Source organism: Alosa alosa, chromosome 12, assembly GCF_017589495.1.
Source record: "Alosa alosa isolate M-15738 ecotype Scorff River chromosome 12, AALO_Geno_1.1, whole genome shotgun sequence".
NCBI lineage: Eukaryota > Metazoa > Chordata > Actinopteri > Clupeiformes > Clupeidae > Alosa > Alosa alosa.
This window is the reverse complement of record NC_063200.1, coordinates 31,590,842-31,616,161: the sequence shown is the minus strand read 5'-3', so window position 1 is coordinate 31,616,161 and position 25,320 is coordinate 31,590,842. Positions and strand designations below refer to the sequence as shown.

Sequence of the window (25,320 nt, the reverse complement as noted above, 5' to 3'; positions counted from 1 at the left end):
TATAGCATGAAAAACAGTGTAGCAGTAAAACATTAAAACATTAGACTGTGTACATTAGTAAAACAGTAGTAAAACAGTAGTAAAGCAGTAGTGGGCAGTCAGTACTCAAACATGGAGAGGGTGGAGAGGCAGACAGACTAAGCAGAGAAGTATATCTCTCCTCTTAGTGAGGCATTGAACAGTTCAATGGCCCTAGGAACAAATGACTTCCTCAGCCTTTCAGTTGTGCATGGCAGTGAGCGAAGTCTCCAGCTGATCAAGCTCTTTTGCTTTTTGATAGTGCTGTAGAGTGGATGACATTCATTGTCCAAGATGTTGATCAGTTTGTTTAGGGTCCGATATTGAAGTGATGCACTCCAGTTCAGCTCTCACTACAGAGCCAGCCTTTCTTACCAGCCTGTCAAGTCGCCCAGCATCCTTCTTCTTTGTGCTTCCTCCCCAGCATACCACTGCATAGAAGAGGGCGCTGGCCACAACAGACTGGTAGAACATCCTGAGGAGCTTGCTGCACACATTGAAGGACCGCAGCCTCCTCAGGAAGTACAGCCTGCTCTGTCCTTTCTTGTAGAGTGCATCAGTGTTGGCTGACCAGTCCAGTTTATTGTCCAGGTGGAGACCCAGATACTTGTAGGTGCTTACCACCTCCACATTGACCCCATCAATGGAGACTGGTAGCAGAGTGGGCTTAGACCTGCGGAAATCCACCACCATCCCTTGGTCTTTGAAGTGTTGAGTTGAAGGTGATTGAGTTTGCACCACTGCACAAAGTCCTCCACCAGGCTCCTGTACTCCTCCTCTTGCTCGTCCCTGATACACCCCACAATTGCAGTAACATCAGAAAACTTCTGCATGTGGCATGACTCGATGTTGTAGCAGAAGTCAGATGTGTACAGGGTGAACAGGACTGGAGAGAGCACAGTTCCCTGTGGCGCTCCGGTGCTGCTGATCACAGTGTCAGAGAGACAGTTCTTCAGTCTGACGAACTGTGGTCGCTCGGTCAGGTAATCTGGAAACCAGGTTACCAGGTGAGCATCCACACCCATCTGCAAGAGCTTGTCTCCCAGTCTGAGGGGTTGGATGGTGTTAAAAGCGCTTGAGAAATCAAAGAACATGATTCTCACAGCACTTTTCCCCTTGTCTAGGTGAGAATGTGTCCTGTGTAAAAGATAAGTGATGGCATCGTCCACGCCCACTTTCTCCTGGTATGCAAACTGTAACAGATCTAGTGCATGGCGTACCTGGGGTCTGAGCATACCTAAGACCAGTCGCTCCATTGTTTTCATCACATGTGATGTTAGAGCGACAGGCCTGAAGTCATTAAGCTCACTGGGGTGTGGTTTCTTGGGGTCGGGGTTGAGACATGATGTCTTCCACAGTATTGGAACTTGTCCGAGACGTAGACTCCAGTTGAAGATGTGCTTCAGTGGCTCCCCCAGTTCAGCAGCACAGGCCTTGAGCAGCCTTGGACACAGTCTGTCAGGCCCGTCTGCCTTACGAGGATGAAGTTTTTTTTAAAAGATAACTTACTTGATCAGCTGTAATGATGGGGGGGATGAGGGGAGTGGAGGGTGAGGAGGAGGAGGGGTGCTTCTGAGAGGGTTGTCGTGTGGCTAGAGACTGATGGCCGTTGGCTGAAGCCATTGTTGCCGCACTACTCGTGGTCACCATGTGGGGGAGAGGTGCGATAGCCTGATCAGCAGTGATGATGAAGGGGGGGAAGGGAGGGGAGGGGGGCAGCATCTGGGGTCTGTGTGTCTGATGGCTGTTGACTGAGGGCCCGTCCACACGGAGACACTTTTTAGGTTAAACGCAGAGGTTTTGCTTTGTCTTGGCCGAGCGTCCAAACGAATCCTGTAAACGCACTGCCCGAAACCGCACTTTTCTGAAACCTGGTCCCAGAGTGGAGAAATCTGAAACCGTAGCCCATTTGAATTCGTTTAGACAGCGAAACCGCACATCCTGCTTGTGTATCGATGATGTCACCTCAGCTGCCCTGGACTTGCACTTATAGTATTGCCTAACAATACTAGTTTTCATACATGACATTACCTACGATTACACTCCGTAAGATAAATATCACAACTGGTGCTGCGCAGCGCCGATAGCTTATGACTTGGTGGACTGAACACTGTTTTTCCCGGTTTTTTTTAATGCATTCTAGCTACTGTCAGTGACGCGAGAGAACTTAAGTTATTAGGAAAGTGCGGTGTAAGTTCAGGCTACATTAATTTGTGCGTAGTGCCAGTGTCATTCATTTATTTGACATGTCTTACAACATATATACATGCATTCACAGTCGAGTGAAATCAGATATAAGCATACAAAGACGCTTAGAACTCACGTTAAGCCGATGGTAGAACACTGATTGCAAATCTTGTGATTTGATTTGATGCAGGCAAACGTATTGTTACTAACGAAGGTTTTATAGCAATATTATAAATGTGGCGACAGAATAGCCTAGAACTTGGGTAAGCCTTGCGTTTAGTGATAGCCAAAACTAATGTGAATCACGGACTACAACCAAAGAAAGTAAAGGTGATTAGTAGGCCTACCTGTGTTAGCCATATAAAGGACGGGACTGCACCATTCACAAACCGTAAAATAAAGTTTATTAGTTTTACAGTTGACTACAGTTGACAGTTCACCATCAGTCCACACAAACAATTCTGGTTTCCTTGCACTAGCCATTTTGTCATAGCTTATTCTGTCTGTTTGTAAAGCACAAACTTTGGTCAATTTCTGTAAAGAAACAGTGCCACCTATAGGCCTGGGGTATGAAGTAACGTGTTGAGTCGTGTTGAGATGGATCCGTTTGGACGCAAATATTCTTGATGCGGTTTCAGGGAAGACGGAGGAAAAAAAGATCGGTTTCGTACGTGTGGACTAGCCCTGAGGTCGTTGTTCGTGGTCGCCATGTGGGGGAGGGGTGCAATATCCAGTGATGGTGGGGGTGAGTGTTGCACTGGTAATGAGGTGGGGTGGGGGCTGGGGGATGGGCAATCGAACCTGTAAAAGTGGTTCAGCTGGTTCGCCCTGTCCAGGTCTCCCTCCACAGAGCTGCTGCTCTTCTTAAGGCCAGTGATAGATTTCATACAGTCCCACACCTCCTTCATGTTGTTATCTTGCAGCTTCTGTTCCATCTTCCTTCTGTAGTCCTCCTTAGCCTCTTTCAGCTTATTCTTGAGTTCCCCCTGTACTCGCCTCAGCTCTGCCATGTCCCCCTCCTTAAACGCCATCTTTTTCCTATTGAGAAGGCTCTTGACATTACTGGTTATCCAAGGCTTAGGGAAGATATATAGTGTACGTGTTCTTGACAGCCTTCAACTGCTGGTTTTGCGGATGGAATTATTTTGCAATATGAAGGAGGAAAAATGTTCATTTTTTAATGGTTAATCATGCTTTTTGTGAGGTTAGAGGATATTGTTTGGCCAAAGGTCATGCAGGGTCCCCTTGTTTGTATCTGGTGCCTAGTTCTGTTGTTGACACTGCTTGCCTAGTTAATAGTTATTGTTTACTGAAATTCCTTGGGTTCTGTCCTGATTACATTTTTTGCTTCCTGGATCAATAAATTCATATATTTCTGTACTGGACTGTCGTCTCCTGCCACTTTTTTCCATCTGCACCAGATGAGCAAAATCTGGCACATCTCCTAAATGTGGGGTGACTGCCTCGGTCCCTATAGCCGATGAACTTCCAGCTCATTAACCCTTGAATGCATGAAAGAGGGTCCTTCTCTACTTTATATTTTGCATTGCCGTTGTAAATGCTTCTCACGGTTTGAGCCCTGTGTGATAACTCAGCAGGTGGTAATGGCAGGGGCAGCCAATCAAGCCTGTTAAAGAAGTGAGTGTGTGTGTGTGTGTGTGTGTGTGTGTGTGTGTGTGTGTGTGTGTGTACAGTATGTATGTGCCTGCATGTGTGTGCATGTATCTTTATGTGTGTGTTTGCGTGTGTTCGTGAGTGCGTGTGTATGTGAATGTGAAGTATACAGTCACTAAATGTACACATATATTCATTTATTGTTTGGTTGTTTGGTCCCCATAAACGGAATTGCACAATACTTGGCACGCATTCAGAGGGTCTTATAATGATCCTAAACTTCAAATTGAACCTGTTAGCCAAAGATACCTGTGATTTCAATGCCTTGTTTTTACTTTTACATTTTTAACTGGCGATATACATCAAATGAGTGGATGGGGATGAGTTGACATGGCCCCTGGAGGCCAACGTACAAAAAAATGTGGTCATCCTAGGCCCCACGGTTCACAAAATATTCACAGAAAACTGTGTCCGGCAATCTACAGGCCAGTTGGTGTACAGTCACTAAATACACAACATAATTTATTGTATGACCCCCACCCATGAACGGAATTACACAAAACTTGGCATGCATTCAGAGGGTGTCATAATGATCCTACACCTCCAATGTCATGCAGTTTTAACCTTGTCAGCCAGAGATAGCTGCGATTACAACACCTAATTTTTGCTTTTTCATTTTTAACTAGGTGGCGCTATACATCAAATGAGTGGTTATGCGATGGGTTGACATGGCCCCTTGAGACCAACATACAAAAAATGTGCTCCTCCTAGGCCCTACGGTTCCGTGTCATCCTTGTGGGACTACATGCCCACTAGATTTCGTGCACCCGGTCTTTCAGTGGCCCGGGAAATTACTGAAGAAAAAAAAAAGATCCGTAAGAAGAAATGAATGGGCTAAACCTATATGACCCACCGCTTCGCTGCACGTTGGTCATAAGTCTACTGTCCAGTATGTAGGCCTATGTCTGTCTGTCTGGCTGTCTATTTCATAGGCCTACACACCTTAGATCTACCATTTTAGTTGTTCAAAATTGGTAGGAAGTGATGTGCAAACAAACACCCAATACTGGACCATGTGAAGCCCACTAAAATCAGATATCCAGCTTATTCCAGCTGTTAAACTCCACTTTTCAGACAGGGATAATTTTGGGAGAAAGGACAAGGTGGCATGAGAATATTAGTTGCATGAATGTTTTCTCGCAAATTTACACAGTGTTATTGTTAGAATTCATTCAACACAGTGGACAACGCTATGAAATTGTAGACTAGCAATTTTGACGATAAAAAATGGTATTTCTGTCGGCGCAAGAAAAACCGCTTCAACTGCGAATCCGTTGCTGTACCCCACAACACACTCCCCTTTAAGTCGTCTAGCAGAGCTCCGGCAACGCTGAAGCACACCAGAAGCCTTCACAGAAGGATTGGCCGACAATATGACAACGGCTGACGGGGCTTTTACCCTCTAAAAATCAGTTCTTACAGTAAAACGACCGGTAACATCTGCACTATCCCTCCTGACATCTGTCACGACGAGCCTGATTTAACCTCGCTGAAACCGACGCCATAGCTAGCGGGTGTCTATGACATAGGCTAGCATGAACGCAACGATAGACCGCATTCACTTCCAGCTCGTCTTTCCTGTCTGATTCATGGAATGGGATGCCTTTCTGTCGAGATTTCCTCTCCCTTCTACCAAGGACACTGGATGGAATTGCTAAAACGATGCGAGTGGTGTTAAACTACTAATTATGAAACACATGTTTTCGTCTCGACTCCACACTTGATGCAGGCTTGTTGACACGGCATAGGCTAAAGCCCGGTTCGAATGGTGAACTGATCTGTCATTTTTTTTAAAAAAAAATTGCTTTATCCATTTTCATGCCATTTCTGCCGCATGCAAGTTTTGGACGATGGATCTGCTTTGTATATTATGTTTGACATCAGCGAACGAGTGGGCGGATGTTCAATGATTTGATACCCTTTCGTGAGAATGTAACCGGGCGGTGAAGTGGGACTATCCGATTTTCGTGTCTCCACCGCGGGCGTCGAGTGTTAGGCGGACCAGCAACGATGCCACGGAGTTTGCGAAGGCTTCTGCACCTGGTGCTATTCTGCCCTTTATCGAAAGGCTTGCAGGTATGGCTACGACACACGCACATAGACGAGAGTCGGAAAGGTTGTTAAGATGTAGGATAATGCTCCTCTTTTTGCAGAAGTATAAAAATAGCTACACCAAGCCACCATCATATCACGTGCGTGTCAGTGAGAAAAGACAAGAGTGGTAGCAATATCGCTGTTGTGGGAGAGGTTCAGCTGAAATGTCTTGTTACTTGGTGACATGCTCTGCTGGTTGGTGGACTGTGCCCTGCTTAGGCCTATGTATTACATATTCTTGTCACATAGACCCCAGCAAAGTAATTCAGCTTTCCATGGTCCTATTTAACTGTGCAGTGGTGGAAGTAGACCTACATTTACTCAAGTAGGCTACTGCACTTCAGTAGTCCAATTTGTAGGTAGGCTACTTGCTTTACTGAAATGCTTTGTTACTTGGTGACCTGCTCTGCTGGTTGGTGGATTGTGCCCTGTGGTAGGTAAGTAGGATTCTTGTCACATAGACCACAATAAAGCAATTCAGCTTTCCATGGTCCTTCATGTTTTCATAATAATAGTTTATGTCCACTCCACTGCACCACAGAGGTACTTCAACAAGGCTACATTTTATTTGATAGCTAGTTACTTGTTAAACACACATAAACACATACAGACAGGCAAGCACACACACACACACAGGCACAAACACCCACCCACATGAATGCAGACACATAAACACATACAGACAGGCAAGCACACACACACACACGCACACATAAACACATACAGACAGGCAAGCACACACACACACACAGGCACAAACACCCACCCACATGAATGCAGACACATAAACACATACAGACAGGCAAGCACACACACGCACACATAAACACATACAGACAGGCAAGCACACACACACACACAGGCACAAACACCCACCCACATGAATGCAGACACATAAACACATACAGACAGGCAAGCACACACACACACACGCACACATAAACACATACAGACAGGCAAGCACACACACACACACAGGCACAAACACCCACCCACATGAATGCAGACACATAAACACACACACACACGCGCACACATACAGACAGGCAAGCACACACACACATAAACACATACAGACAGGCAAGCACACACACACATAAACACATACAGACAGGCAAGCACACACACACACACAGGCACAAACACCCACCCACATGAATGCAGACACATAAACACATACAGACAGGCAAGCACACACACACACACACGCACACATAAACACATACAGACAGGCAAGCACACACACGCACACACACACACACACACACACATAAACACATACAGACAGGCAAGCACACACACACATAAACACATACAGACAGGCAAGCACACACACACATAAACACATACAGACAGGCAAGCACACACACACACACACACACACATGAATGCAGACACATAAACACATACAGACAGGCAAGCACACACACACACACACGCACACATAAACACATACAGACAGGCAAGCACACACACGCACACATAAACACATACAGACAGGCAAGCACACACACGCACACACACACACACGCACACACACACACACGCACACATAAACACATACAGACAGGCAAGCACACACACACACACATGCACAAACACCCACCCACATGGATGCAGACACATAAACACACACACACACAAATGCACGCACAGACAGGCAAGCACACACACATAAACACATACAGACAGGCAAGCACACACACACATAAACACATACAGACAGGCAAGCACACACACACACAGACACATACAGACAGGCAAGCACACACATAAACACATACACACAGGCAAGCACACACATAAACACATACAGACAGGCAAGCACACACACACACACATGCACAAACACCCACCCACATGAATGCAGACACATAAACACACACACACAGGCACGCATACACACATGCACACACACACATGCACAAACACCCACCCACATGAATGCAGACACATAAACACACACAGACAGGCAAGCACACACACGCACACATAAACACATACAGACAGGCAAGCACACACACACACACACACACACACACACACATGCACAAACACCCACCCACATGAATGCAGACACATAAACACACACAGACAGGCAAGCACACACACACACACACACACACACACACACACATGCACAAACACCCACCCACATGAATGCAGACACATCACCACACACAAAAACACATACAGACAGGCAAGCACACACACACACACAGGCACAAACACCCACCCACATGAATGCAGACACATAAACACATACAGACAGGCAAGCACACACACACACACATGCACAAACACCCACCCACATGAATGCAGACACATAAACACATACAGACAGGCAAGCACACACACACATAAACACATACAGACAGGCAAGCACACACATAAACACATACAGACAGGCAAGCACACACACACATAAACACATACAGACAGGCAAGCACACACACACATAAACACATACAGACAGGCAAGCACACACACACATAAACACATACAGACAGGCAAGCACACACACACATAAACACATACAGACAGGCAAGCACACACACGCACACACACATGCACAAACACCCACCCACATGAATGCAGAGCACACACACAGGCACAAACACCCACCCACATGAATGCAGACGCATAAACACACATACACAGGCACGCATAATGCGATATGGGCATGGAACACACACACGCGCGCACATAAACACACAAACCTGGGCATGCATCACATGCACATGCACACACACAGACACACACACACACACACACACACTCTTCTAAACAACACATCAACACTGTATGTGTAGCATAAACTTTTCCTATAAAACGTTATGGATGTGACATGGCCATGGAACTTGCTGACTTAAAAACAAAAGCCTTACAAATGTAAGGAGTTGTGCTCTTAAAGGCAAGCTGAGCATAGACATTACTCTACCATCATTCCCTTGTCAATCTGGAATTTGTCAAATGACACAATTTGTTTGAACCTTGGGTCCATTTATCCACTTTTTAAATATGTATATTATTACCATGTGAAAAATGTTGTTTCTGTATGGTTGCACACCATATTTATGATGTAAAAAAAGAGTGTAATTCTCCATCAAATTCAATCAGATCAGTTACAAACAATAACAATAGACCTAAATGAAGATTTTAACAACAGTTCTATTTGCGTATGCACAACTTTTTTTTTTTTCCATGGTAAGGATGACCTTTGCATGGAATTGCCCTACACACTGGATGACAAATAGAAATCCAGCACACTGTTAAAGACTAAACCAATGGTTTCCGACCTTGGCTTTGATGTCATACGAAACGTGTCAGTGCCCAGATGTCCATGATGAGTTGTTAACAGCTCCCCAAATACAAACTTTTTCCCTCTAAACATCACATGTTTATATTTCAACAAATGTTCAAATGATCAAATAGCATGTATCACTAAACTCTGTTCCTAGCCCCTCTTCCATTAATCTTCTCATGACCTCAGAGATTTATCTGGTGTCCCTGTATACAAAACAGTTGCCTAGGCTTGTACAACTAGCTCCACCTCCAGCAGCTACCACAGTAACATGATGCTTACAGTAATACTTAAATATGCTGGCTGTACCTGATATTGATATTTTGTGATATGTCAGCTCCTACACAATGATGGCGTCTGTAGTTGAGAACACTTATGAGGATATATTTGAGAGGTGTGTGTGTGTGTGTGTGCATGCATAATGAGGGGCTGAGTCTTTTTCTACGTTATAGTGTTTGTTTATAGAAGAATGTCAGCAATTAACACCGAGTTCATCCCCTTTGCCCCTTCCTCTTATTTCTCCACCTCTCTCCCTCATTGTGTTTTCCCTGTCCCCTTCACCTCCACCTCTTTGTATCCCCACCCCCTCTGTGACTATGTTATAGTCTCGTATGCCAGCTGTGAAAGTGAAGTATTTGCTGCTGGTGTGGGTGGGTATCCTGCTGGCCAGCTGGGTCCTCTACATGCAGTACTCGTCCTACTCCGAGCTGTGCAGGGGACACGTCTGCCACATGGTCATCGTAAGTAAACTACAAGCACTGGCATACTACACATACATAGTCTGACAATACATGCAAACATCAGCATGCAAATCTGAAAGTAAAAGCGTAGTTGTCTTTGTGTCATGACAACTAAAAGGAGTTAAAGGGGTTCTTCTATTTTGTCATCATATACTTCTTACACTAGTGCTAGTGGACGTCTGTATTTTATCATTTGTATTCCTTGGACTGGAAAAGGAGTGAGCTTGTAAAATGCCCACTCTACTCATCGCCACACATTAACAAGTAATAGTGCATGTGTCACAGGTTGCCTGTGACCAGGCAAAACATTTCATAATAAACAGGGAATATGGTGGGCAGACAAATGTCTCCAAGACAAGGGATAATAATCTTACTTTAGTTTTATTAAATAAGTTATTTTTTAAATAGCCAGCAGTAATATTAAAATAATGTCATCGGCATTTCATAATTCATCTCAGTTGCAGTCACAGAAGAATTCCAAAACAGTCAATACCGCACCCAGCACAGAGAATCACGAAGCAGCGGGGCGACGGACCCACTTCCAAACCAGCCGGTTAGAAGGTTAATCGCGGTTAGCAGCTACACTGTAGGTAAACTAGCGGCCAAAGCCCAGGCACCCACCGGCAACAAGCGTAGCGGGGCAGTAGCGATCACTGCAACAGAGTCAGGCAGGCAGACGGCAAGCAGAACGGGCAGGGGTGCCGTCCTTCCAGGTGACTTGTCCTCTGTCGGGCAGCCTCAATGACTCCAGCCACGCAGGCACTGTAAGACAGAAAAGAGCTCGGCAGCGGAAGGGTGCAGGCAGCACAGCCAGCGGCTAGCGTGAATCTGATGCAAATAGAGCCGACAGTCACTTAACTTAAGCCGGGCACAGACCAAGTCTGTGACCCGAGACGCGGGTGAGCGCTCAACCCTCTAGTTCAGCAGCCGGGGACCCTGATCACGGCCTTTCGTCCGTAGCCTCTTTACTAAGTCTCGTGCCCAGACAAATGATCAACGTGTGGACACAGTCACCCGGGGTCCTCGCCACTGCCACTGCCCAGGGTGCCTGATGCTGTGGCGTTTCCTGGCGTCCTTGTGCATCTCTGGTCTGGGAATAAAGTAGAAAAACATTCCCCTGCATACACCTGTCCCAAATCTGGTCTAATCAGCCAACTCACCAGGATTGGTGGAAAGTTAATGAGCCCATTATCCCTCATTATCAGACAAACATTGGGAGCACTGGGGAGGGCTAAGGCACAGCACACAAAAGCATGGGTGGATCATGACAGCACGCAAAGGAAAAGCACAGCAAGATGAACTAATAAAATAAATAACAATATTCACACATGTGACACATGCATCTGTAACACTAAAATAGCATAAAAGGGCACCATGCAAAAGCTTGACTTTTTGTGAGCGGCACTCTAAACTAGGGTTAGGTATTTACCTGCAAACGTTCTGTTTCGAGTTGTATACTTCCCTTTCCAGGAAGGTTTCCATAATCAACGCCAAAGAAGCTTTTAACGATCATTTCGATGACCATCAGAATCAGTGTTGCTAATACTTTGCCCAAAGGCCTTGTTACCGTTCTGCCACCTTATTCCGTTTCCCGTCCAAGAAAAAAAAAAAACACAACACAGGCTTGTATTGGTATGAGGGTGAATAGAAGAACTTTTATGTTCTGAACTGAGAATAGAGTTGATGTGAGTGTCAACAAGGTTTTAGGAAGTGGAGAAGCCATTCTAAGGTCAGATATTTCTTGCTGCAGTTTAGAGACTCTACATCATATGTAGGTCCCTATGAACTAGCCCCCATGTTCAATAAGCTGCCTACCAAAAGGAGGTGAATGACCGGCCTAAGCTGTAAAGCGCTTTGGGGACTCCACTGAACCGAAAAAGACCTGCATAATGCAGTGCTTAGCATGACCTACACGGACCAGTGCAGAAGTGCTGCATTGTAAACAAATCCAAGAGCTCTGAGGGTCTGTATTCAGAAAAGCCCGTGCTCAGTAAGAGCTGGCTGGGGAATCCGCATTCTGCTGTAATAATCCTGACCTTTTCATAGTGAGTTTCTAAGTAAAATCGACCTTGGTGGTTAATACAAGACCTAAATTAGATGAAAATGTTAGTTCCACTAATGTGGCCAGTGGAGCAGAACAATTGCATGCACTGTTGCTCTACTGTGGAGTAAACTCCTCTCTGTGCTTGGAAGTCGAGGGCGTTTTCTTGCTGAGAAAAAAAGTGACAACCTCTAATGTTGTAGGGATCTAGACGTCAGAATGGAGTTATCAAGACGTCATGACAAGCATGGAAAAAGATATTGGTTATGTTGTTTGCAAAAAATAAAGTCTGGTAACTTGACAAGGCTGCATGGCTAAAAGCCTCCGCTTGGTGAGTGCCGTTGCCATGTCAACTAATAGAATAGCAGTGTTGGGAGCAGTGTCATGAGCACGGAACATCCTAGAAAATAACGAAGGGATTGAAAATAAAGCAGAATGAAAGATTTGATGGCCGTCATCATGGCCGTTTTGTCTGTTCAGACTGGTGTTTGTCACAAAACATAAGCCTTGGGCAACAGGAAATCTTTAATTTAATTTGTGTCTTTGGACACATGCCTACACAGACTAAATGACAAGGTCCAATATGTTTCTGTCTAGAGCAGCAAGCCAGAGAGAGAGAGCGAGAGAGAGAATGCATTGGTCTGATCATCCACCTCTTATGCATGGTGTGGTAAAGGATTGAGTTTACAAGTTATGAACTTACAGAGCAGGAGAGAAAGAGAGAAACCGTTAGGTTAGGGTCAAGTGAACATTTGAGTACTACTTTCTGCAGTTTAGATGTCTTTTAATTGGTCAGCTCACTGTGGTGCCATGGCAAAGATGACACTAGTGTTGTAGGACTTTGGGGTCCCTCTTTCCTACCAAGACAAAGCAGAGGTCCACTGTCTTGCAGGACGTACAACACACACACACACACACACACACACACACACACACACACAAACAAAGCTAGAAACAGTCCTGGCCAAGTCTCTTTGTCTCTTGTCATGAGCACGCCAAACCACAGTGGCAGTCTAACGATAAGCTCAAGCTCACATTAACCAATCAGAACCCTGAAAAGTCGCATGTGAGAACATGTAAATGTAAACATTGGTCGCACATTTGGTGTACTTCTGTCGCATACTGTGACGTTGGCTGCCCAAAACTCCGTTTACCACAGTTCACAACCAAACGCATAAACAAAGTTTTCCAAAAAAATCAAAAAAATAACCGTTTTACGGGGCGAATTCTCCGTTTGCGTCTAAATTGAAAGGCTCAAACGTAGGGAAATGTCTTCGTTTATAAAAATACACATGCTCGTGTAAACGGGGTCTGGGTGTGTGAGATGATGAGTTAGATATTCAGTGAGTAAATTCCTGTTTGCACATGAGAGAATTGGGAGAGGTAGAATGTGTATGTGTGTCAATCCAAGTGGTTGCGAGCTGGTGTGAAATATTTGGGCATGTGATCGTGTGCAAGAGTGTGAAAGTGCACTAGACCTCACCAGAAAGAGAGAGAGAGTCATTGCAAGTGAGGAGGGTTAAAAAAATTCCAGGAATTTTCAAAGTTTGCAACTTTCCATGGGAATTAACGGGAATATATGGGAATAAATAGATTCCAGTGATTGGAGATTCCAGACCCTGGTTATCTAGAAAGATTAAGGGTCTGGCCACGAATAATGTAATGGCCCAACTTGAGGGGCAGCACTAAGCGTGCATTTGAAAATCTCACTGCACGCAATTCACCCTTCGCTAAGCCACACCCGAAAACCGCCACAGGCCAATCGTGGCTTAGCAACCCGTCACTAGGCACGGGAGGTCTGACAAGCTTTTCGAGTTTTGCCATGTTAACCTGTGGAGACTGAAGTCCTGTGGGTCATGAAGGGCACTTGGATGTGTGGTGCCCTAACCCACAGTGAAATAACATGTTACACTATAGAAACATGATATAATTGGGAACACATATTGTTCTAACTATAAAAAAAATGGCATAATGCATGATATTTCCATAACCGCGAGATACACGCTTCACGATAACGGCAAGAAGTTGTTAACAGACGTTCACCAAGATGTATAGCCCATCAGCAATCTATTTAAAATAACACCTATTTGAAGTACCATTCATGATATGTTGTCAAATATTGAAGTTGTGGGAAGTACAAGCTTGGTATGTTTCTTTCGTCCCCCATGCCTGTTCCATTCATTCTGGCCAGGAGAGTCGAATGAAACAAAATGCACATTCAACTTCTGCTTAAATAACTCATGAACGGTTTTGTTCAGAGATGAAATTCCAACAGAGGGCAGATGTAGGTTGCTAGTGACAAAATATTAGCTTTCAGTGTGGTACGATGTCTTTGTAAATTACATTTAATTGAAAAGTCCCGGTTCTCCCCCTATGTAATAGACGTGCAGGGTGCTAAAGCTTGTCAGGCATGGCAACAGTAACTAAGGAGGGCGGGACTTAGCGAAGGGTGAATTGGATACACTATACGACCAACGTTTTCCGGTCTTCGATGCAATTGGAAAACACTACGACTGTCATCTGTTTAGCTCGCCTCTGGCCCGCCTATATCAGATACACTGATGTGACTTGCTCCCCACGCTACAAGTGGCAAAAGTAATGTACATCATTAAAAATATTCTTGTTTGCAGTAACAGTCAAAAAAATAAAAAAATGGGTCGGTAGGTAGGTCAATATTTTTTTTTTTTGAAGATTCAAAGTAAAAAAAAAAGTTACATTTTGGTCATGGTGATTACGTAGGTATGAATTTAAACAAATGTGCATATTGTGACGTGACTGACTGGGTCCTCAACCCGTGCCTTCAGGCGCATCATTGCAAACCTCAATCTGATGCAGGTTATGTAGACCAGCCTTTCTCAAACTTCTTTGACCTGAGGCCCAGTCATGGCAGACTTTGGGGTCATAGGGCTCATCTACACATACCCAACCCCACTCCCCCCCCCAATCAAATTGTCATTATCATCATCATCATTATTATGCCTATATTATTATACATGCATTTTCACTTAAATGTTTTGTGACCTGCACATCAGAGGACTGCTTTACTAATGTAAGATATAATTTCATTGCTTTTGCGTGGTTGCATGATGCTTGCATAAGAAAAGAAATACTTCTCAAAACAGCAACAATTAAATGGGTGCTATTGTTTTGGGATGTTTCCCTCCTGCAAGCATCATACATTGGTAGGAAATGGAGAAAAAAAATACATGTTTTTTAATGAAGTTTAATTTGAATGCCTGAATGTAAGGATTCAGGAAACACAATACCAGCGAGCAGATAGGCGTAAAACACTGATCTGTTGATCTTTAACAGATAGAAAGAAGGCTACAATAGGGCAGTTCCAGCGTTATGGATGTGACAATTGGACTCATATTGGTAAACAAAATGCCTTAGAGTGGGGGCAAAATTAGTATCAGTGAATTAATTTTGCATAACTTTTAATGTAACCTCTGTCCTCTGAATACTGAGAAATCCTCAAATTTCATATAATCAATTTCATCCTAAGAATACAAGGCATTTTATCAGCGTTATGGATGTGACATGAAATGGACACACTTTTGTGAGAGATTACAGGTTTTCTACAAAAACTGTGAATTTTGAAGGAAACTGCCGAAACTATGATATATGTAGCATGAAGGAGACTTGAATGAAAACAAAAAGTGTGTTTTTGAAACTATGCGTCATTTTCGTAATTCATTATGTAGGAAAAACTGGCGTTATGGATGTGACGGTTTCACGTTATAAATGTGACGTGTCTGAACCAGTCCTCGACAAACTACATAAAACACATAATTAAGTAGTGAATTTTGATATGAAACAATTGAAATAGTAATCATAAAAAAAACTAGCAATGAAATTGTTGCTTCCTCAGTGCCCACTAAGAGACACAGGAAGAATCAGGAACAAGTCATCTAAAATATAAAAAATACATTTTTTTTTACCGTCATCAATTTTGGTCAGTGATTCCCCGGTTACTGAAACACCAGGGAACATGAAACTTGGTGGCCACTCCCTTAAATAACTAGCCCTACCTGAACCGTTGCACCCAAGATGACAAAATATTTATAGTATGTTAGTCTCAAGAGCCCGCATCAACCTAACCCATACCCACTCATTTGTGATTTGCACACATAAAGTACATGTGCACACACGCACATGCACACACACACGCACGCACGCACGCACGCACAGTCGCACACAGACAGGCAAGCACACACACATAAACACATACAGACAGGCAAGCACACACACACACACACACACACACACACACACACACATGCACAAACACACACCCACATGAATGCAGACACATAAACACACACACACAGGCACGCATACGCATGTGCGCATGCAAACACACACACGCACACACACACACACACACACACACACACACACACACACATAAACACACACACAGGCACGCATGCACGCATGCGCACACACACACACACACACTTATAAACAAAAGCAAACTCACAAATGCACACACTCATTTACATGTACATGAGTTGCAGGGGTAGCAAATGGAGACAAATTGACAAGCGTGATTTATTTTTGCGAAGAGAATATGCAGGACTGAGAGGCGGTCATATTTTGTACCGCTATGCGGTACATCTAGTTTATTGCTGCCGTTACTTATGTTACTCTGTGGGTATTCGCTACAGAGGACCTGACACTTCAAATGCTGGCATATCGCGTCATATTTAAAGTTAAACTGTGTTAAGCAGACGTGAATGGCAGGCTGAACAGATCTGCAACAGAAGGAGGTTGCTATGTTAACTCCAGCTGCAAAGTCAGCCATCTTCACCAGCTAACACGATAATCCAGTTACTGTACAACAACAGTATGACAGTTACAGGAAGATAATCGCTCAGATTTTCAAGTATTAGGCCACTTGAAAATAGGCTATGGCTAGGCTTAATCACTGGAGGTATTTTAATATTATGTTTGTTTTGCTAATGGTTAGGCAAGGCCTCCCTGTGGTTTTGATCAACCTAATAATCTTTGAAATGTCAATTGTAAACACTAAGGTGAAATGCGTTGAAACTGACATGCCACCAGAACAGATGTTTTTTAGGCTTTGAGGTATAATAAAGTCTCCAGTCTTGTAAATTCACATTATGTAACATCCATAATGTCACATCCATAACGCACCATTAAAGGTTTTAAAAGCAAGAAAGTGGCACAATTTGGTCATCACACTTTACATTGATATAAATCAGCTTTGCACAGACACTATGGACATTGTCGCATCAACACTGTATGTGTAGCATAAACCTTTCCTATAAAACGTTATGGATGTGACATGGCCATGGAACTTGCTGACTTAAAAACAAAAGCCTTACAAATGTAAGGAGTTGTGCACTTAAAGGCAAGACGAGCATAGACATTGCTCTACCATTCCCTTGTCAATCTGGAATTTGTCAAATGGCACAATTTGTTTGAACCTTGGGTCCATTTATCCACTTTTTAAATATGTATAATATTACCATGTGAAAAATGTTGTTTCTGTATGGTTGCACACCATTTTTATGATGTAAAAAGAGTGTAATTTAGATTTTAACAACAGTTCTATTTGCGTATGCACAACTTTTTTTCCATGGTAAGGATGACCTTTGCATGGAATTGCCCAATAGCTTTTGGCCACGTTATATTCAAATTTGACTATACAATACTCAGTGCTATATTATACAGTCTCTCCTCTGTTTCTATGGAAGTTCCAAAAATCAACGTCGTTCTATTAAGTGTTGTTAAACAATTAAATAGCATTCAACAGGTTGAAGCGGAGCTTTGATACCAACGTTATCGATTAGTTTCCGTTTCTCTCGCGCAGACGCCTGCATTGAATGAACGCTCATACCACCACTTTATTGTATGGCTCCATGTTTAATGACATCGATAGCAGAAACGTTTGTTTTCTTTTTTTGTCGGTCCGTCCAAGTATCTTGATCAACTGCGCAGCAAATTATCAGACGAAGCACCGGGCCTAATTTCACTCCACGACTTCGCGGACCAGCAGTCTCCACGTTGTGGACCCATATTTTGAGAAATGCTGAATAGGCCACAACCAATTTCAATTCTTTAACACAGTCACCGTTAGACTAGAGGGGAGAAAGGATGGGAAAAGATCTGGGCACAGTTCTTCCAGAAGTTCGTGCCAAGTAAAAGAGTTGTCGTTGTGTGAATGAAACGCGTATAGGCCATAGTGTGACATGCGTAAACCAATGGTGTAGAGATGACGCCACAGGGTTTTATTTAAGAGATCGTTTGTATGTAGGCAATTTATATTCACAATACTTACGCCTACTAAAATTAATAGTATTTTATTTGTATTGGTTGTTTAGAGTATAAAAAAAAATCGGTCGGTCTTAACGCAAGTTTACAACCGGCAAGTCGGTCGGACTAAAAGGGGAAAAAAATAAATATTTGGGTCGGTTCTAAATTGACAGGGTCGGTCAGGTTACGCCAAAGAAAATATTTTTAAGGATGGCCTTACTCATTGCCAGAGTGTCTCGCAGAGACAATTCAAATTGTGCTCTTGCGAGAACTCTGGAGTTTCCAGGGTAGGGAATAAAGTAGAAATTTGTAATATTGAAAGTTAGTCTATAACATGGAACTTAAATGTAGTTAAAGAAGCCCTATGCAGGTCTGGTTATTCCTTTGCTGTTTCTGGGTTTTCGCCTGATTTGGGCTCGCATTTTTCACGACATAGCTCCCCCTGCAACTTTGGTGTGACTGCTACGCTAAACCCCCACTAGCTAGCGAGCTAGCCATCAAGAAACAAAGCTAAACACATACAGGGCTCACAATAAAACGGTCGAGCAAACACATTGTTCAAGAGACTATCAAACCACATTACAAAAATGAAGTTCACCCAAGGGTAGGCTACTTACAATTTCAACAGCAACAAAGCCAAGTTGGAGTCCGTTTTGCAGTCTTCTTAGAAACTACAATCTGACTATATTTTCGAGACGCGATTGGATACTTCCACTGAGTCACATCTGGATTTGATCGGGACGGGACCAGAAAGTTGCATATTCGTTTTTCCCGCGGAAAAGCACTAGGGGGAGACGAAGCACCCACCAAACGACCCAAAAAGTGTTGTAGAACCATCAGAACGACTCTCAACCTGCATAATTAAGGTCATTTTTGCTAAAATTGTTGCATAGGGCTTCTTTAAAAAAAAAAAAAAAACATCTCGCAGCATAATATTAATTAAAACAACCTGATTTAATGCAAATTTAGTTGAATTTCTACCCTGCACATAGGTCAATCACATGCACACAGCAATCAGCCGTGATCATAAGCCGCTAGTAAAAACAAAACAGACTGGAAACAATAGACAGTGCTGATGGTTAGCTTAGCACGCTAGTAAACTTCCCATGGAAAGTGTCCGGAAATTTTCCGCCACTTTACAACCCTATAAGTGAGTAAGCATCTAAGTAGGCAAAGACATGTCATGTCAATGGTGAGATTGAGATTAAACAGCCAATGAAGTTGTGTTTTCTCTCTCTCTCTCTCTCTCTCTCTCTCTCTCTCTCTCTCTCACACACACACACACACACACACACACACACACACACACACACACACACACACACACACACACACACACACACAACCCTCTGACCTGTCTCTCTTGTCTCTAGTGTGACCACTACCGTAGAGGAATTATTGCTGGCTCAGCATGTAAGGCTCTGTGTGAGGAGAGAACCCTCAACCTGCAGAGATGTCTGTCCACGTCATCAACACATCAGGTACAGAAAAACACATACACACACACACACACACACACACACACACACACACTCTCTTTGCTTTGCTCTCTGTCATTGAATTATTAAACATTTAACTGATGTACAGTAGATGTCATAGTTGGGGTTGCCATGAAGCATTTGGGAACCACTGGTTTGCAGCAATGCATATCTACTACACACTACCAGAAAAACACATACAAAAGGCCTTCACCCTTCACCCCATAGCTTCACCCTCATCCTGCAGTGATACTCAGATGTGTCCCTTTAATCGCCTGTACTCCACTTGCAGCACAGCAGGTGCTTGTCCCAACCAATAGTAACAGAGACATACACATACAAAGCACATTTAGCAGTGAGTTGAAGGTCACCATGGTGACAGCCATAGGGTTTTGGTTATAGTGTTGTACTACAGATAGATAGCGATGCAGTCATGCAATGATTAAAGAATCAAGATCAGGGTTTCATTTACAACTACATTTGCATATCCTGAGAGAAATATCAGTTCATGCAAAGCAGACCATTAAAAAGGAGAAAGACCGGCAGTCATAATGTTCATTTCAAAGTCAAGAGATTAAAATATTAAGGAGGAAACTAAAGTGTTTGTGGTTCATGGTAGTTTTGTTCTCATGGACCAAACTCGTCTTATTTAACAAAGCAACGAGGTAAAAAATATTTTCCTTGTCAGCTTTAACCAGGCTCTACAAGGAATGAACTAGGAATAACAAACAATGCAACTCTCTCAGCTTGAAATAGGGAGTCACTTTTCCCTCTGAACCCTGAATCTATCCCACCTAAAATGTAAAAATAAGCTTAAGACATAAACAAACATTTAACACAAACAAACAAAAACATTGAATTTAATTGAAAACTAGTTGAGTGCTTACAGTTTCTGATGATATTTACAGGTATACAATGGGATGTGGAAGGAGAAGGCAGTGGTTATAAAGTGCGGAATTGAGGAGGCAGCCGGTGGTGAGGGCGTCCCGGGCTCTGCCTTGCGGCCGGAGAGCAGCCTCTTTGACAAGCCGGCCCGGGGCACCTCCATGGACGAGTTCAGAGAGATGCTGCACTCTTTCCTCAAGGTCTGTCCGTCCTTCCTCTCCAACATGTCTGGCTTGCTCTTTAACCTGTCCTGCCCTCTTTTTCTTACTGAGAAGCCATGTGTTATATTTGAAAATAACTTTTAACTTTTGAAAATAAACTATAACTTTTTTTTTTTTTTTTTTTTTTCACCTTTAGTCACATGAGAGTCAAAAAAGATTACAGTGGCCTCAGTGCCTGACTGAGGAGTGCTGATTCATTTGTACTCAGTTCTATTTTTGTTAAGAAAAATTACAAATATGTAATGGAAAAAATACTAAAAATATATATACCGTAGAAAGTTGTACAATTAGACTGAACTCTCTTCATGTCTCATTTCTTATCCTCAACTGGGCCTTTTAGAGAAACAGGTTTTTTTTTTTTGGAGAAATTAGTCAGACACCATTAGCCTAGCTAAGCATAATTGACTTGAAGTGAGTTACAGCTCACTTTTAGCTATAGGCAGAGAATGTCTAATAAGGGGAGAACCGCCACTCTCGGGAAACGTCTGGTTTCTGAACTGTTTGCAGTTCCTGTTCTGGTTCCACGTGAGGGCCCATACGAATAAGTGCAGAATGAATGGAGGTCTATGGAGCTGTACCCTTCAAAATCCACTTTTCTTGGGATATAATGTTTTGTCTAGAAATTTGAATGTTGCATTCGAAAGAGGGGGCAGAGAAAATACACACCGCAGGAGTATTATATTTTTTGAGTCACTTATTTGTTCTAAAAGCCTTTGAAATGCGTCAATGATGACATTCATTAGCAGAAAGCTAGTGTGTTGTGGGCAACAACGACCCAACCTGTAAGACATCGTAAGGACGTAAGTACTTAAACTTACTTCAACTTTGGACCTATAATCCATATTGAGCTTGCTTGATTGTGTTTCTCCACAATCAAATCTTCGATTTTTCAACGACAACTAGCTGAAAGAGACAAATGTATCCGTCTAGCTCCATAGACCCCCATTGTTTTTGCACTTATTCATGATCGCCCCTAGCAGAACTGCAACAGATTGCAGGTACAATGGAGTTCATGGGGAGTGAACCGGCTCTCCGTAAACAGGCTCTGCTATAGGCTAACTGGTGTACCACTTCTAGTGAATTATGCTAAGCTAACCTAAGAGTGTCAGACTGGCTGTCGTATTCCTTCAAGCTATGAATGATATTTGGAAAAACATTTTGACACTTTTGAAATGGCTATTATATGTTATACTTGCACTATTTAACCAGACAGCTTTATCTAATGTATCTATGCTATACATTTGGACATTTATAACTGCAAAAATATGTTGTTTAATGAACTGTTTTAAGCTTCTGTTCTTCGTTTAACCATATCTGTCTTACTTTTTACACATGTTCCACCACAGGATAGTCTGGGAGAGCAAGCATCACTTAGTACACTGGTAGCACGGGTGGTCACACTGGCTGACGTCAACCAGGACGGCAAGGTGTCTCTGGCCGAGGCGAAGTCGGTGTGGGCGCTGCTTCAGGTGCCCGAGCTGCTAGTGCTGCTAGCGCTGGCCGGCCGCGAGCACACGCCGCGCCTGCTCGGCTTCTGTGGCCACCTCTACGTGACGGAGCGCGTGGCCCACGGCGCCCTCTGGCGGCTGGAAGTGCCACCCGCCCTGCATCCCGTGGTCCCGGAGGCGGTTGGCGTGGCGCTCAACCGCTGGCTGGCCCCCGCCTGGCCGCGGCGGGCGCGCATCAGCATCGGCTTGCTGGAGTTCGTGGAGGACGCCTTCCACGGCGCCTACGGCAGCTTCCTCATGTGCGACTCGGGCCCGGCACGCGTGGGCTACAGCCAGCAGTACGACTGCAAGATGGCCGACCTGCGCGGCGTGGCCAGTGAGGCGGCCGTGAGGGGCCATCTCCGTGGCCGCCCGTGCCAGACCAACGCCGACTGCACGTACGGCCGCGACTGCACGGCCACCTGCGACCGCCTGGCGCGCCAGTGCAACACGGAGGTGGTGCAGCCCAACCTGGCCAAGGTGTGCGCGCTGCTCCAGGGCTTCCTGCTCTTCGGCGCCCCCGCTGACCTCCACGCCGACCTGGACAAGCAGCTGCGCACCTGCGTCACCCTCAGCGGCCTGGCCAGCCAGATGGAGGTGCACCACTCACTGGTGCTCAACAACCTCAAGACGCTGCTCTGGAAGAAGATCTCCAACACCAAGTACTCCTGATCTCAGACGAGAGAGAGAGAGAGAGAGAGAGAGAAAGAGAGAGTGAGCGAGGAGGAAAGAGGGAGAATGCAGAGATGGAAGGAGGAAAGAAAAGACAGAAGGGAGAGTGGTGCAGAGATGAGAGTTGAAGAGAGATGGGTGTCTCAGAGAGGGACACCCATCTTGGAGATGGAGCATGCAGGAGTGAAAGTAAAAAAATAAATCTGGGAGCGACTGCTGGAAAAGGAGAACGTGCAAAATGAAGCAAAGGTTAAAATAGCACCACTGTGCGTAGGCTACTACAGGAAAGGGAGCAATGCTGGACTGGACTGGACTTAACTAGACGCTGTTTTGTACCCTTGTACAGACACTGCTCAACTCTCATCCCTGCACTCCCACATTCACCTGCATCTCCCTGCCCGCTACCACTCAACCTAAGAACAGAGAAGGCACCACTACGGGTCTCAACTTGGGACACACAGTGCAGTCCTCATTATGCCACCCGAAGACCATTTGTAAACCCTTGGAGCAATGGGAAATGACTCCTGACTCTTGAATGGAAGATGATTGTTTTGAATTTGTGCACTACACCTAGATTCACAATACTGTAGTTTGGTAGACTAGGGGGTAGTGCCCTTCTGAGCCGATATATGATATTGGGAAGAGAATTTCACTAAGTACGTACGAGAGGCATACTGAAGCAGTCAGTCACTCATTACTACACTGTCCAGCACTAAACAAATTCTCCATTATGGAATACTGCACTGTGTGTGTTTGTGTGTGTGCGTGTGTGAGTGACAGAGAGAGAGAGAGCTAGAGAGCGAGAGCAAGAGTGAATGAAACCCTGGGATATGGAAGATAATACCTCTGTTACAGTCCTGTGCAGTGACCCTCAGGCACTTTAGTTTCTAAATGTCGCTCCATCCGCTAACGTCATGAGTGGACCCTCAACCTTGTATTATGCATCTCACATGTGTATCCACAAGACGGATAGGCTATTTATTGAGACTCAAAGACTCTTGCAACCCTTTCAGGGAACGCTGCTTGATTCTGCCAGGGAGACTACCATTTCAACAACTGTGTGCTTGTTGAACCAGTGATGGCTATGTTTTTTTTCTTTTAATGATTCACTGGGAAAGAAGCTTGGGATGTGTGTGAGTGGGTGTATGATAGAGAGAGAGGGAGAGACCTGATCAGATGTTTGTGGATGAAAGGTAGATTGTCATTTAAAGTTGTGTTTGCCGCTGGAGTTTTGTTTTTATGAGCAATGAACAAATGATTTGGTGAATTGTGTACATACAGTGCCCTCCACATGTATTGTAAGCTCTACTAAAGTTGAGTAAAAGGAGGTAACAGAAAAATCATCTTTTGGTCATTTGTCTTGGTCTCACAATGAAATCCAATCTTGAAGGGAAGCAAATTTATCCTGAGAAACAATAACATCTCATTAAGAAATAAATATTTTTAACAAAAACACATGCATTTTATACTTTGTATAGCCTCCCTTTTCCAATTAAACAGCACGTAACCTTCTGTGACAGTCCATAAAGTTGGAGAATACAAAGCAAGAGATTTGAGAATCTTCTCTTTACAAATCCTTTCAGATCGGCCAGATTCCTAGCTCCTCACTTGTGTGTTCTCCTGTCAAGCCCTGGGGTTCAGAGATGGCTCTTAATTTTTGTGTTCAATTAGCAATTTTTGTGTTTAAATCTGGATATACGTATTGCTGGATGACCCGATCATAACCAGCGTTTAATGTCTTGGCAGAGACTGACAGATTTTTGTTGAAAATATTCAGATTCCTTGGAGTTCATGATTCCATGCGCCCTGATGAGGTTTTTAGGGCCTTTGGAACAAAAACAGCCCCACAAAATCAGAGACCCTCCAAAATATTTAGCATGGGGCTCTTTTCAGCATGATCATTCTTTTATGTACACCAAGCCCCCTGGCTGTTTGTTGCCAAAGAGCTCGGTTTTCTCTAGAATTCAATAACTCCAGCACTTATATTTGTAAATAAATGGCAGGAAATGCTTTTTCCTGACATGCCCTCTAAATAACCTATTAGAAATAACTTTTGAAGATTTTCTCTTTAGATTTGGTGAGCCCAAGATGCTCCTTTTTTTCTTTAACTCTCCAATGGTGATCCTTATGGAATTGTTTCCCTCTATTTCCATCATCACTGTGTGTGGTTTTGTTTTTACATTTCCAGTTGGGACTTGTTGATTGTTGTTGTAACTGTAAATGCAAGCTTTTTTGTC

General features: G+C 43.9%; 1 protein-coding gene across 1 annotated transcript; it reads left to right on the top strand.

Annotated features, from left to right (window-relative positions):
* Window positions 1–5,190: 5,190 nt before the first annotated feature.
* Window positions 5,191–24,426, top strand: dipk1b (divergent protein kinase domain 1B). Its single transcript, XM_048259470.1, has 5 exons — window positions 5,191–5,955; window positions 9,883–10,017; window positions 19,714–19,821; window positions 20,727–20,903; window positions 22,271–24,426. The coding sequence occupies exons 1-5, from the start codon at window positions 5,890–5,892 to the stop codon at window positions 23,081–23,083; spliced, it is 1,299 nt and encodes a 432-aa protein (XP_048115427.1). The 5' UTR covers window positions 5,191–5,889; the 3' UTR covers window positions 23,084–24,426.
* The last annotated feature ends 894 nt before the right edge of the window (window positions 24,427–25,320 follow it).

Coding starts and splice junctions, on each gene's coding strand:
- dipk1b (XM_048259470.1), top strand. CDS start 5,890: ATGCCACGGAGTTTGCGAAGGCTTCTGCACCTGGTGCTATTCTGCCCT. Junction 5,956..9,882: donor CTTTATCGAAAGGCTTGCAG/GTATGGCTACGA, acceptor ACTATGTTATAG/TCTCGTATGCCAGCTGTGAA. Junction 10,018..19,713: donor ACGTCTGCCACATGGTCATC/GTAAGTAAACTA, acceptor TCTTGTCTCTAG/TGTGACCACTACCGTAGAGG.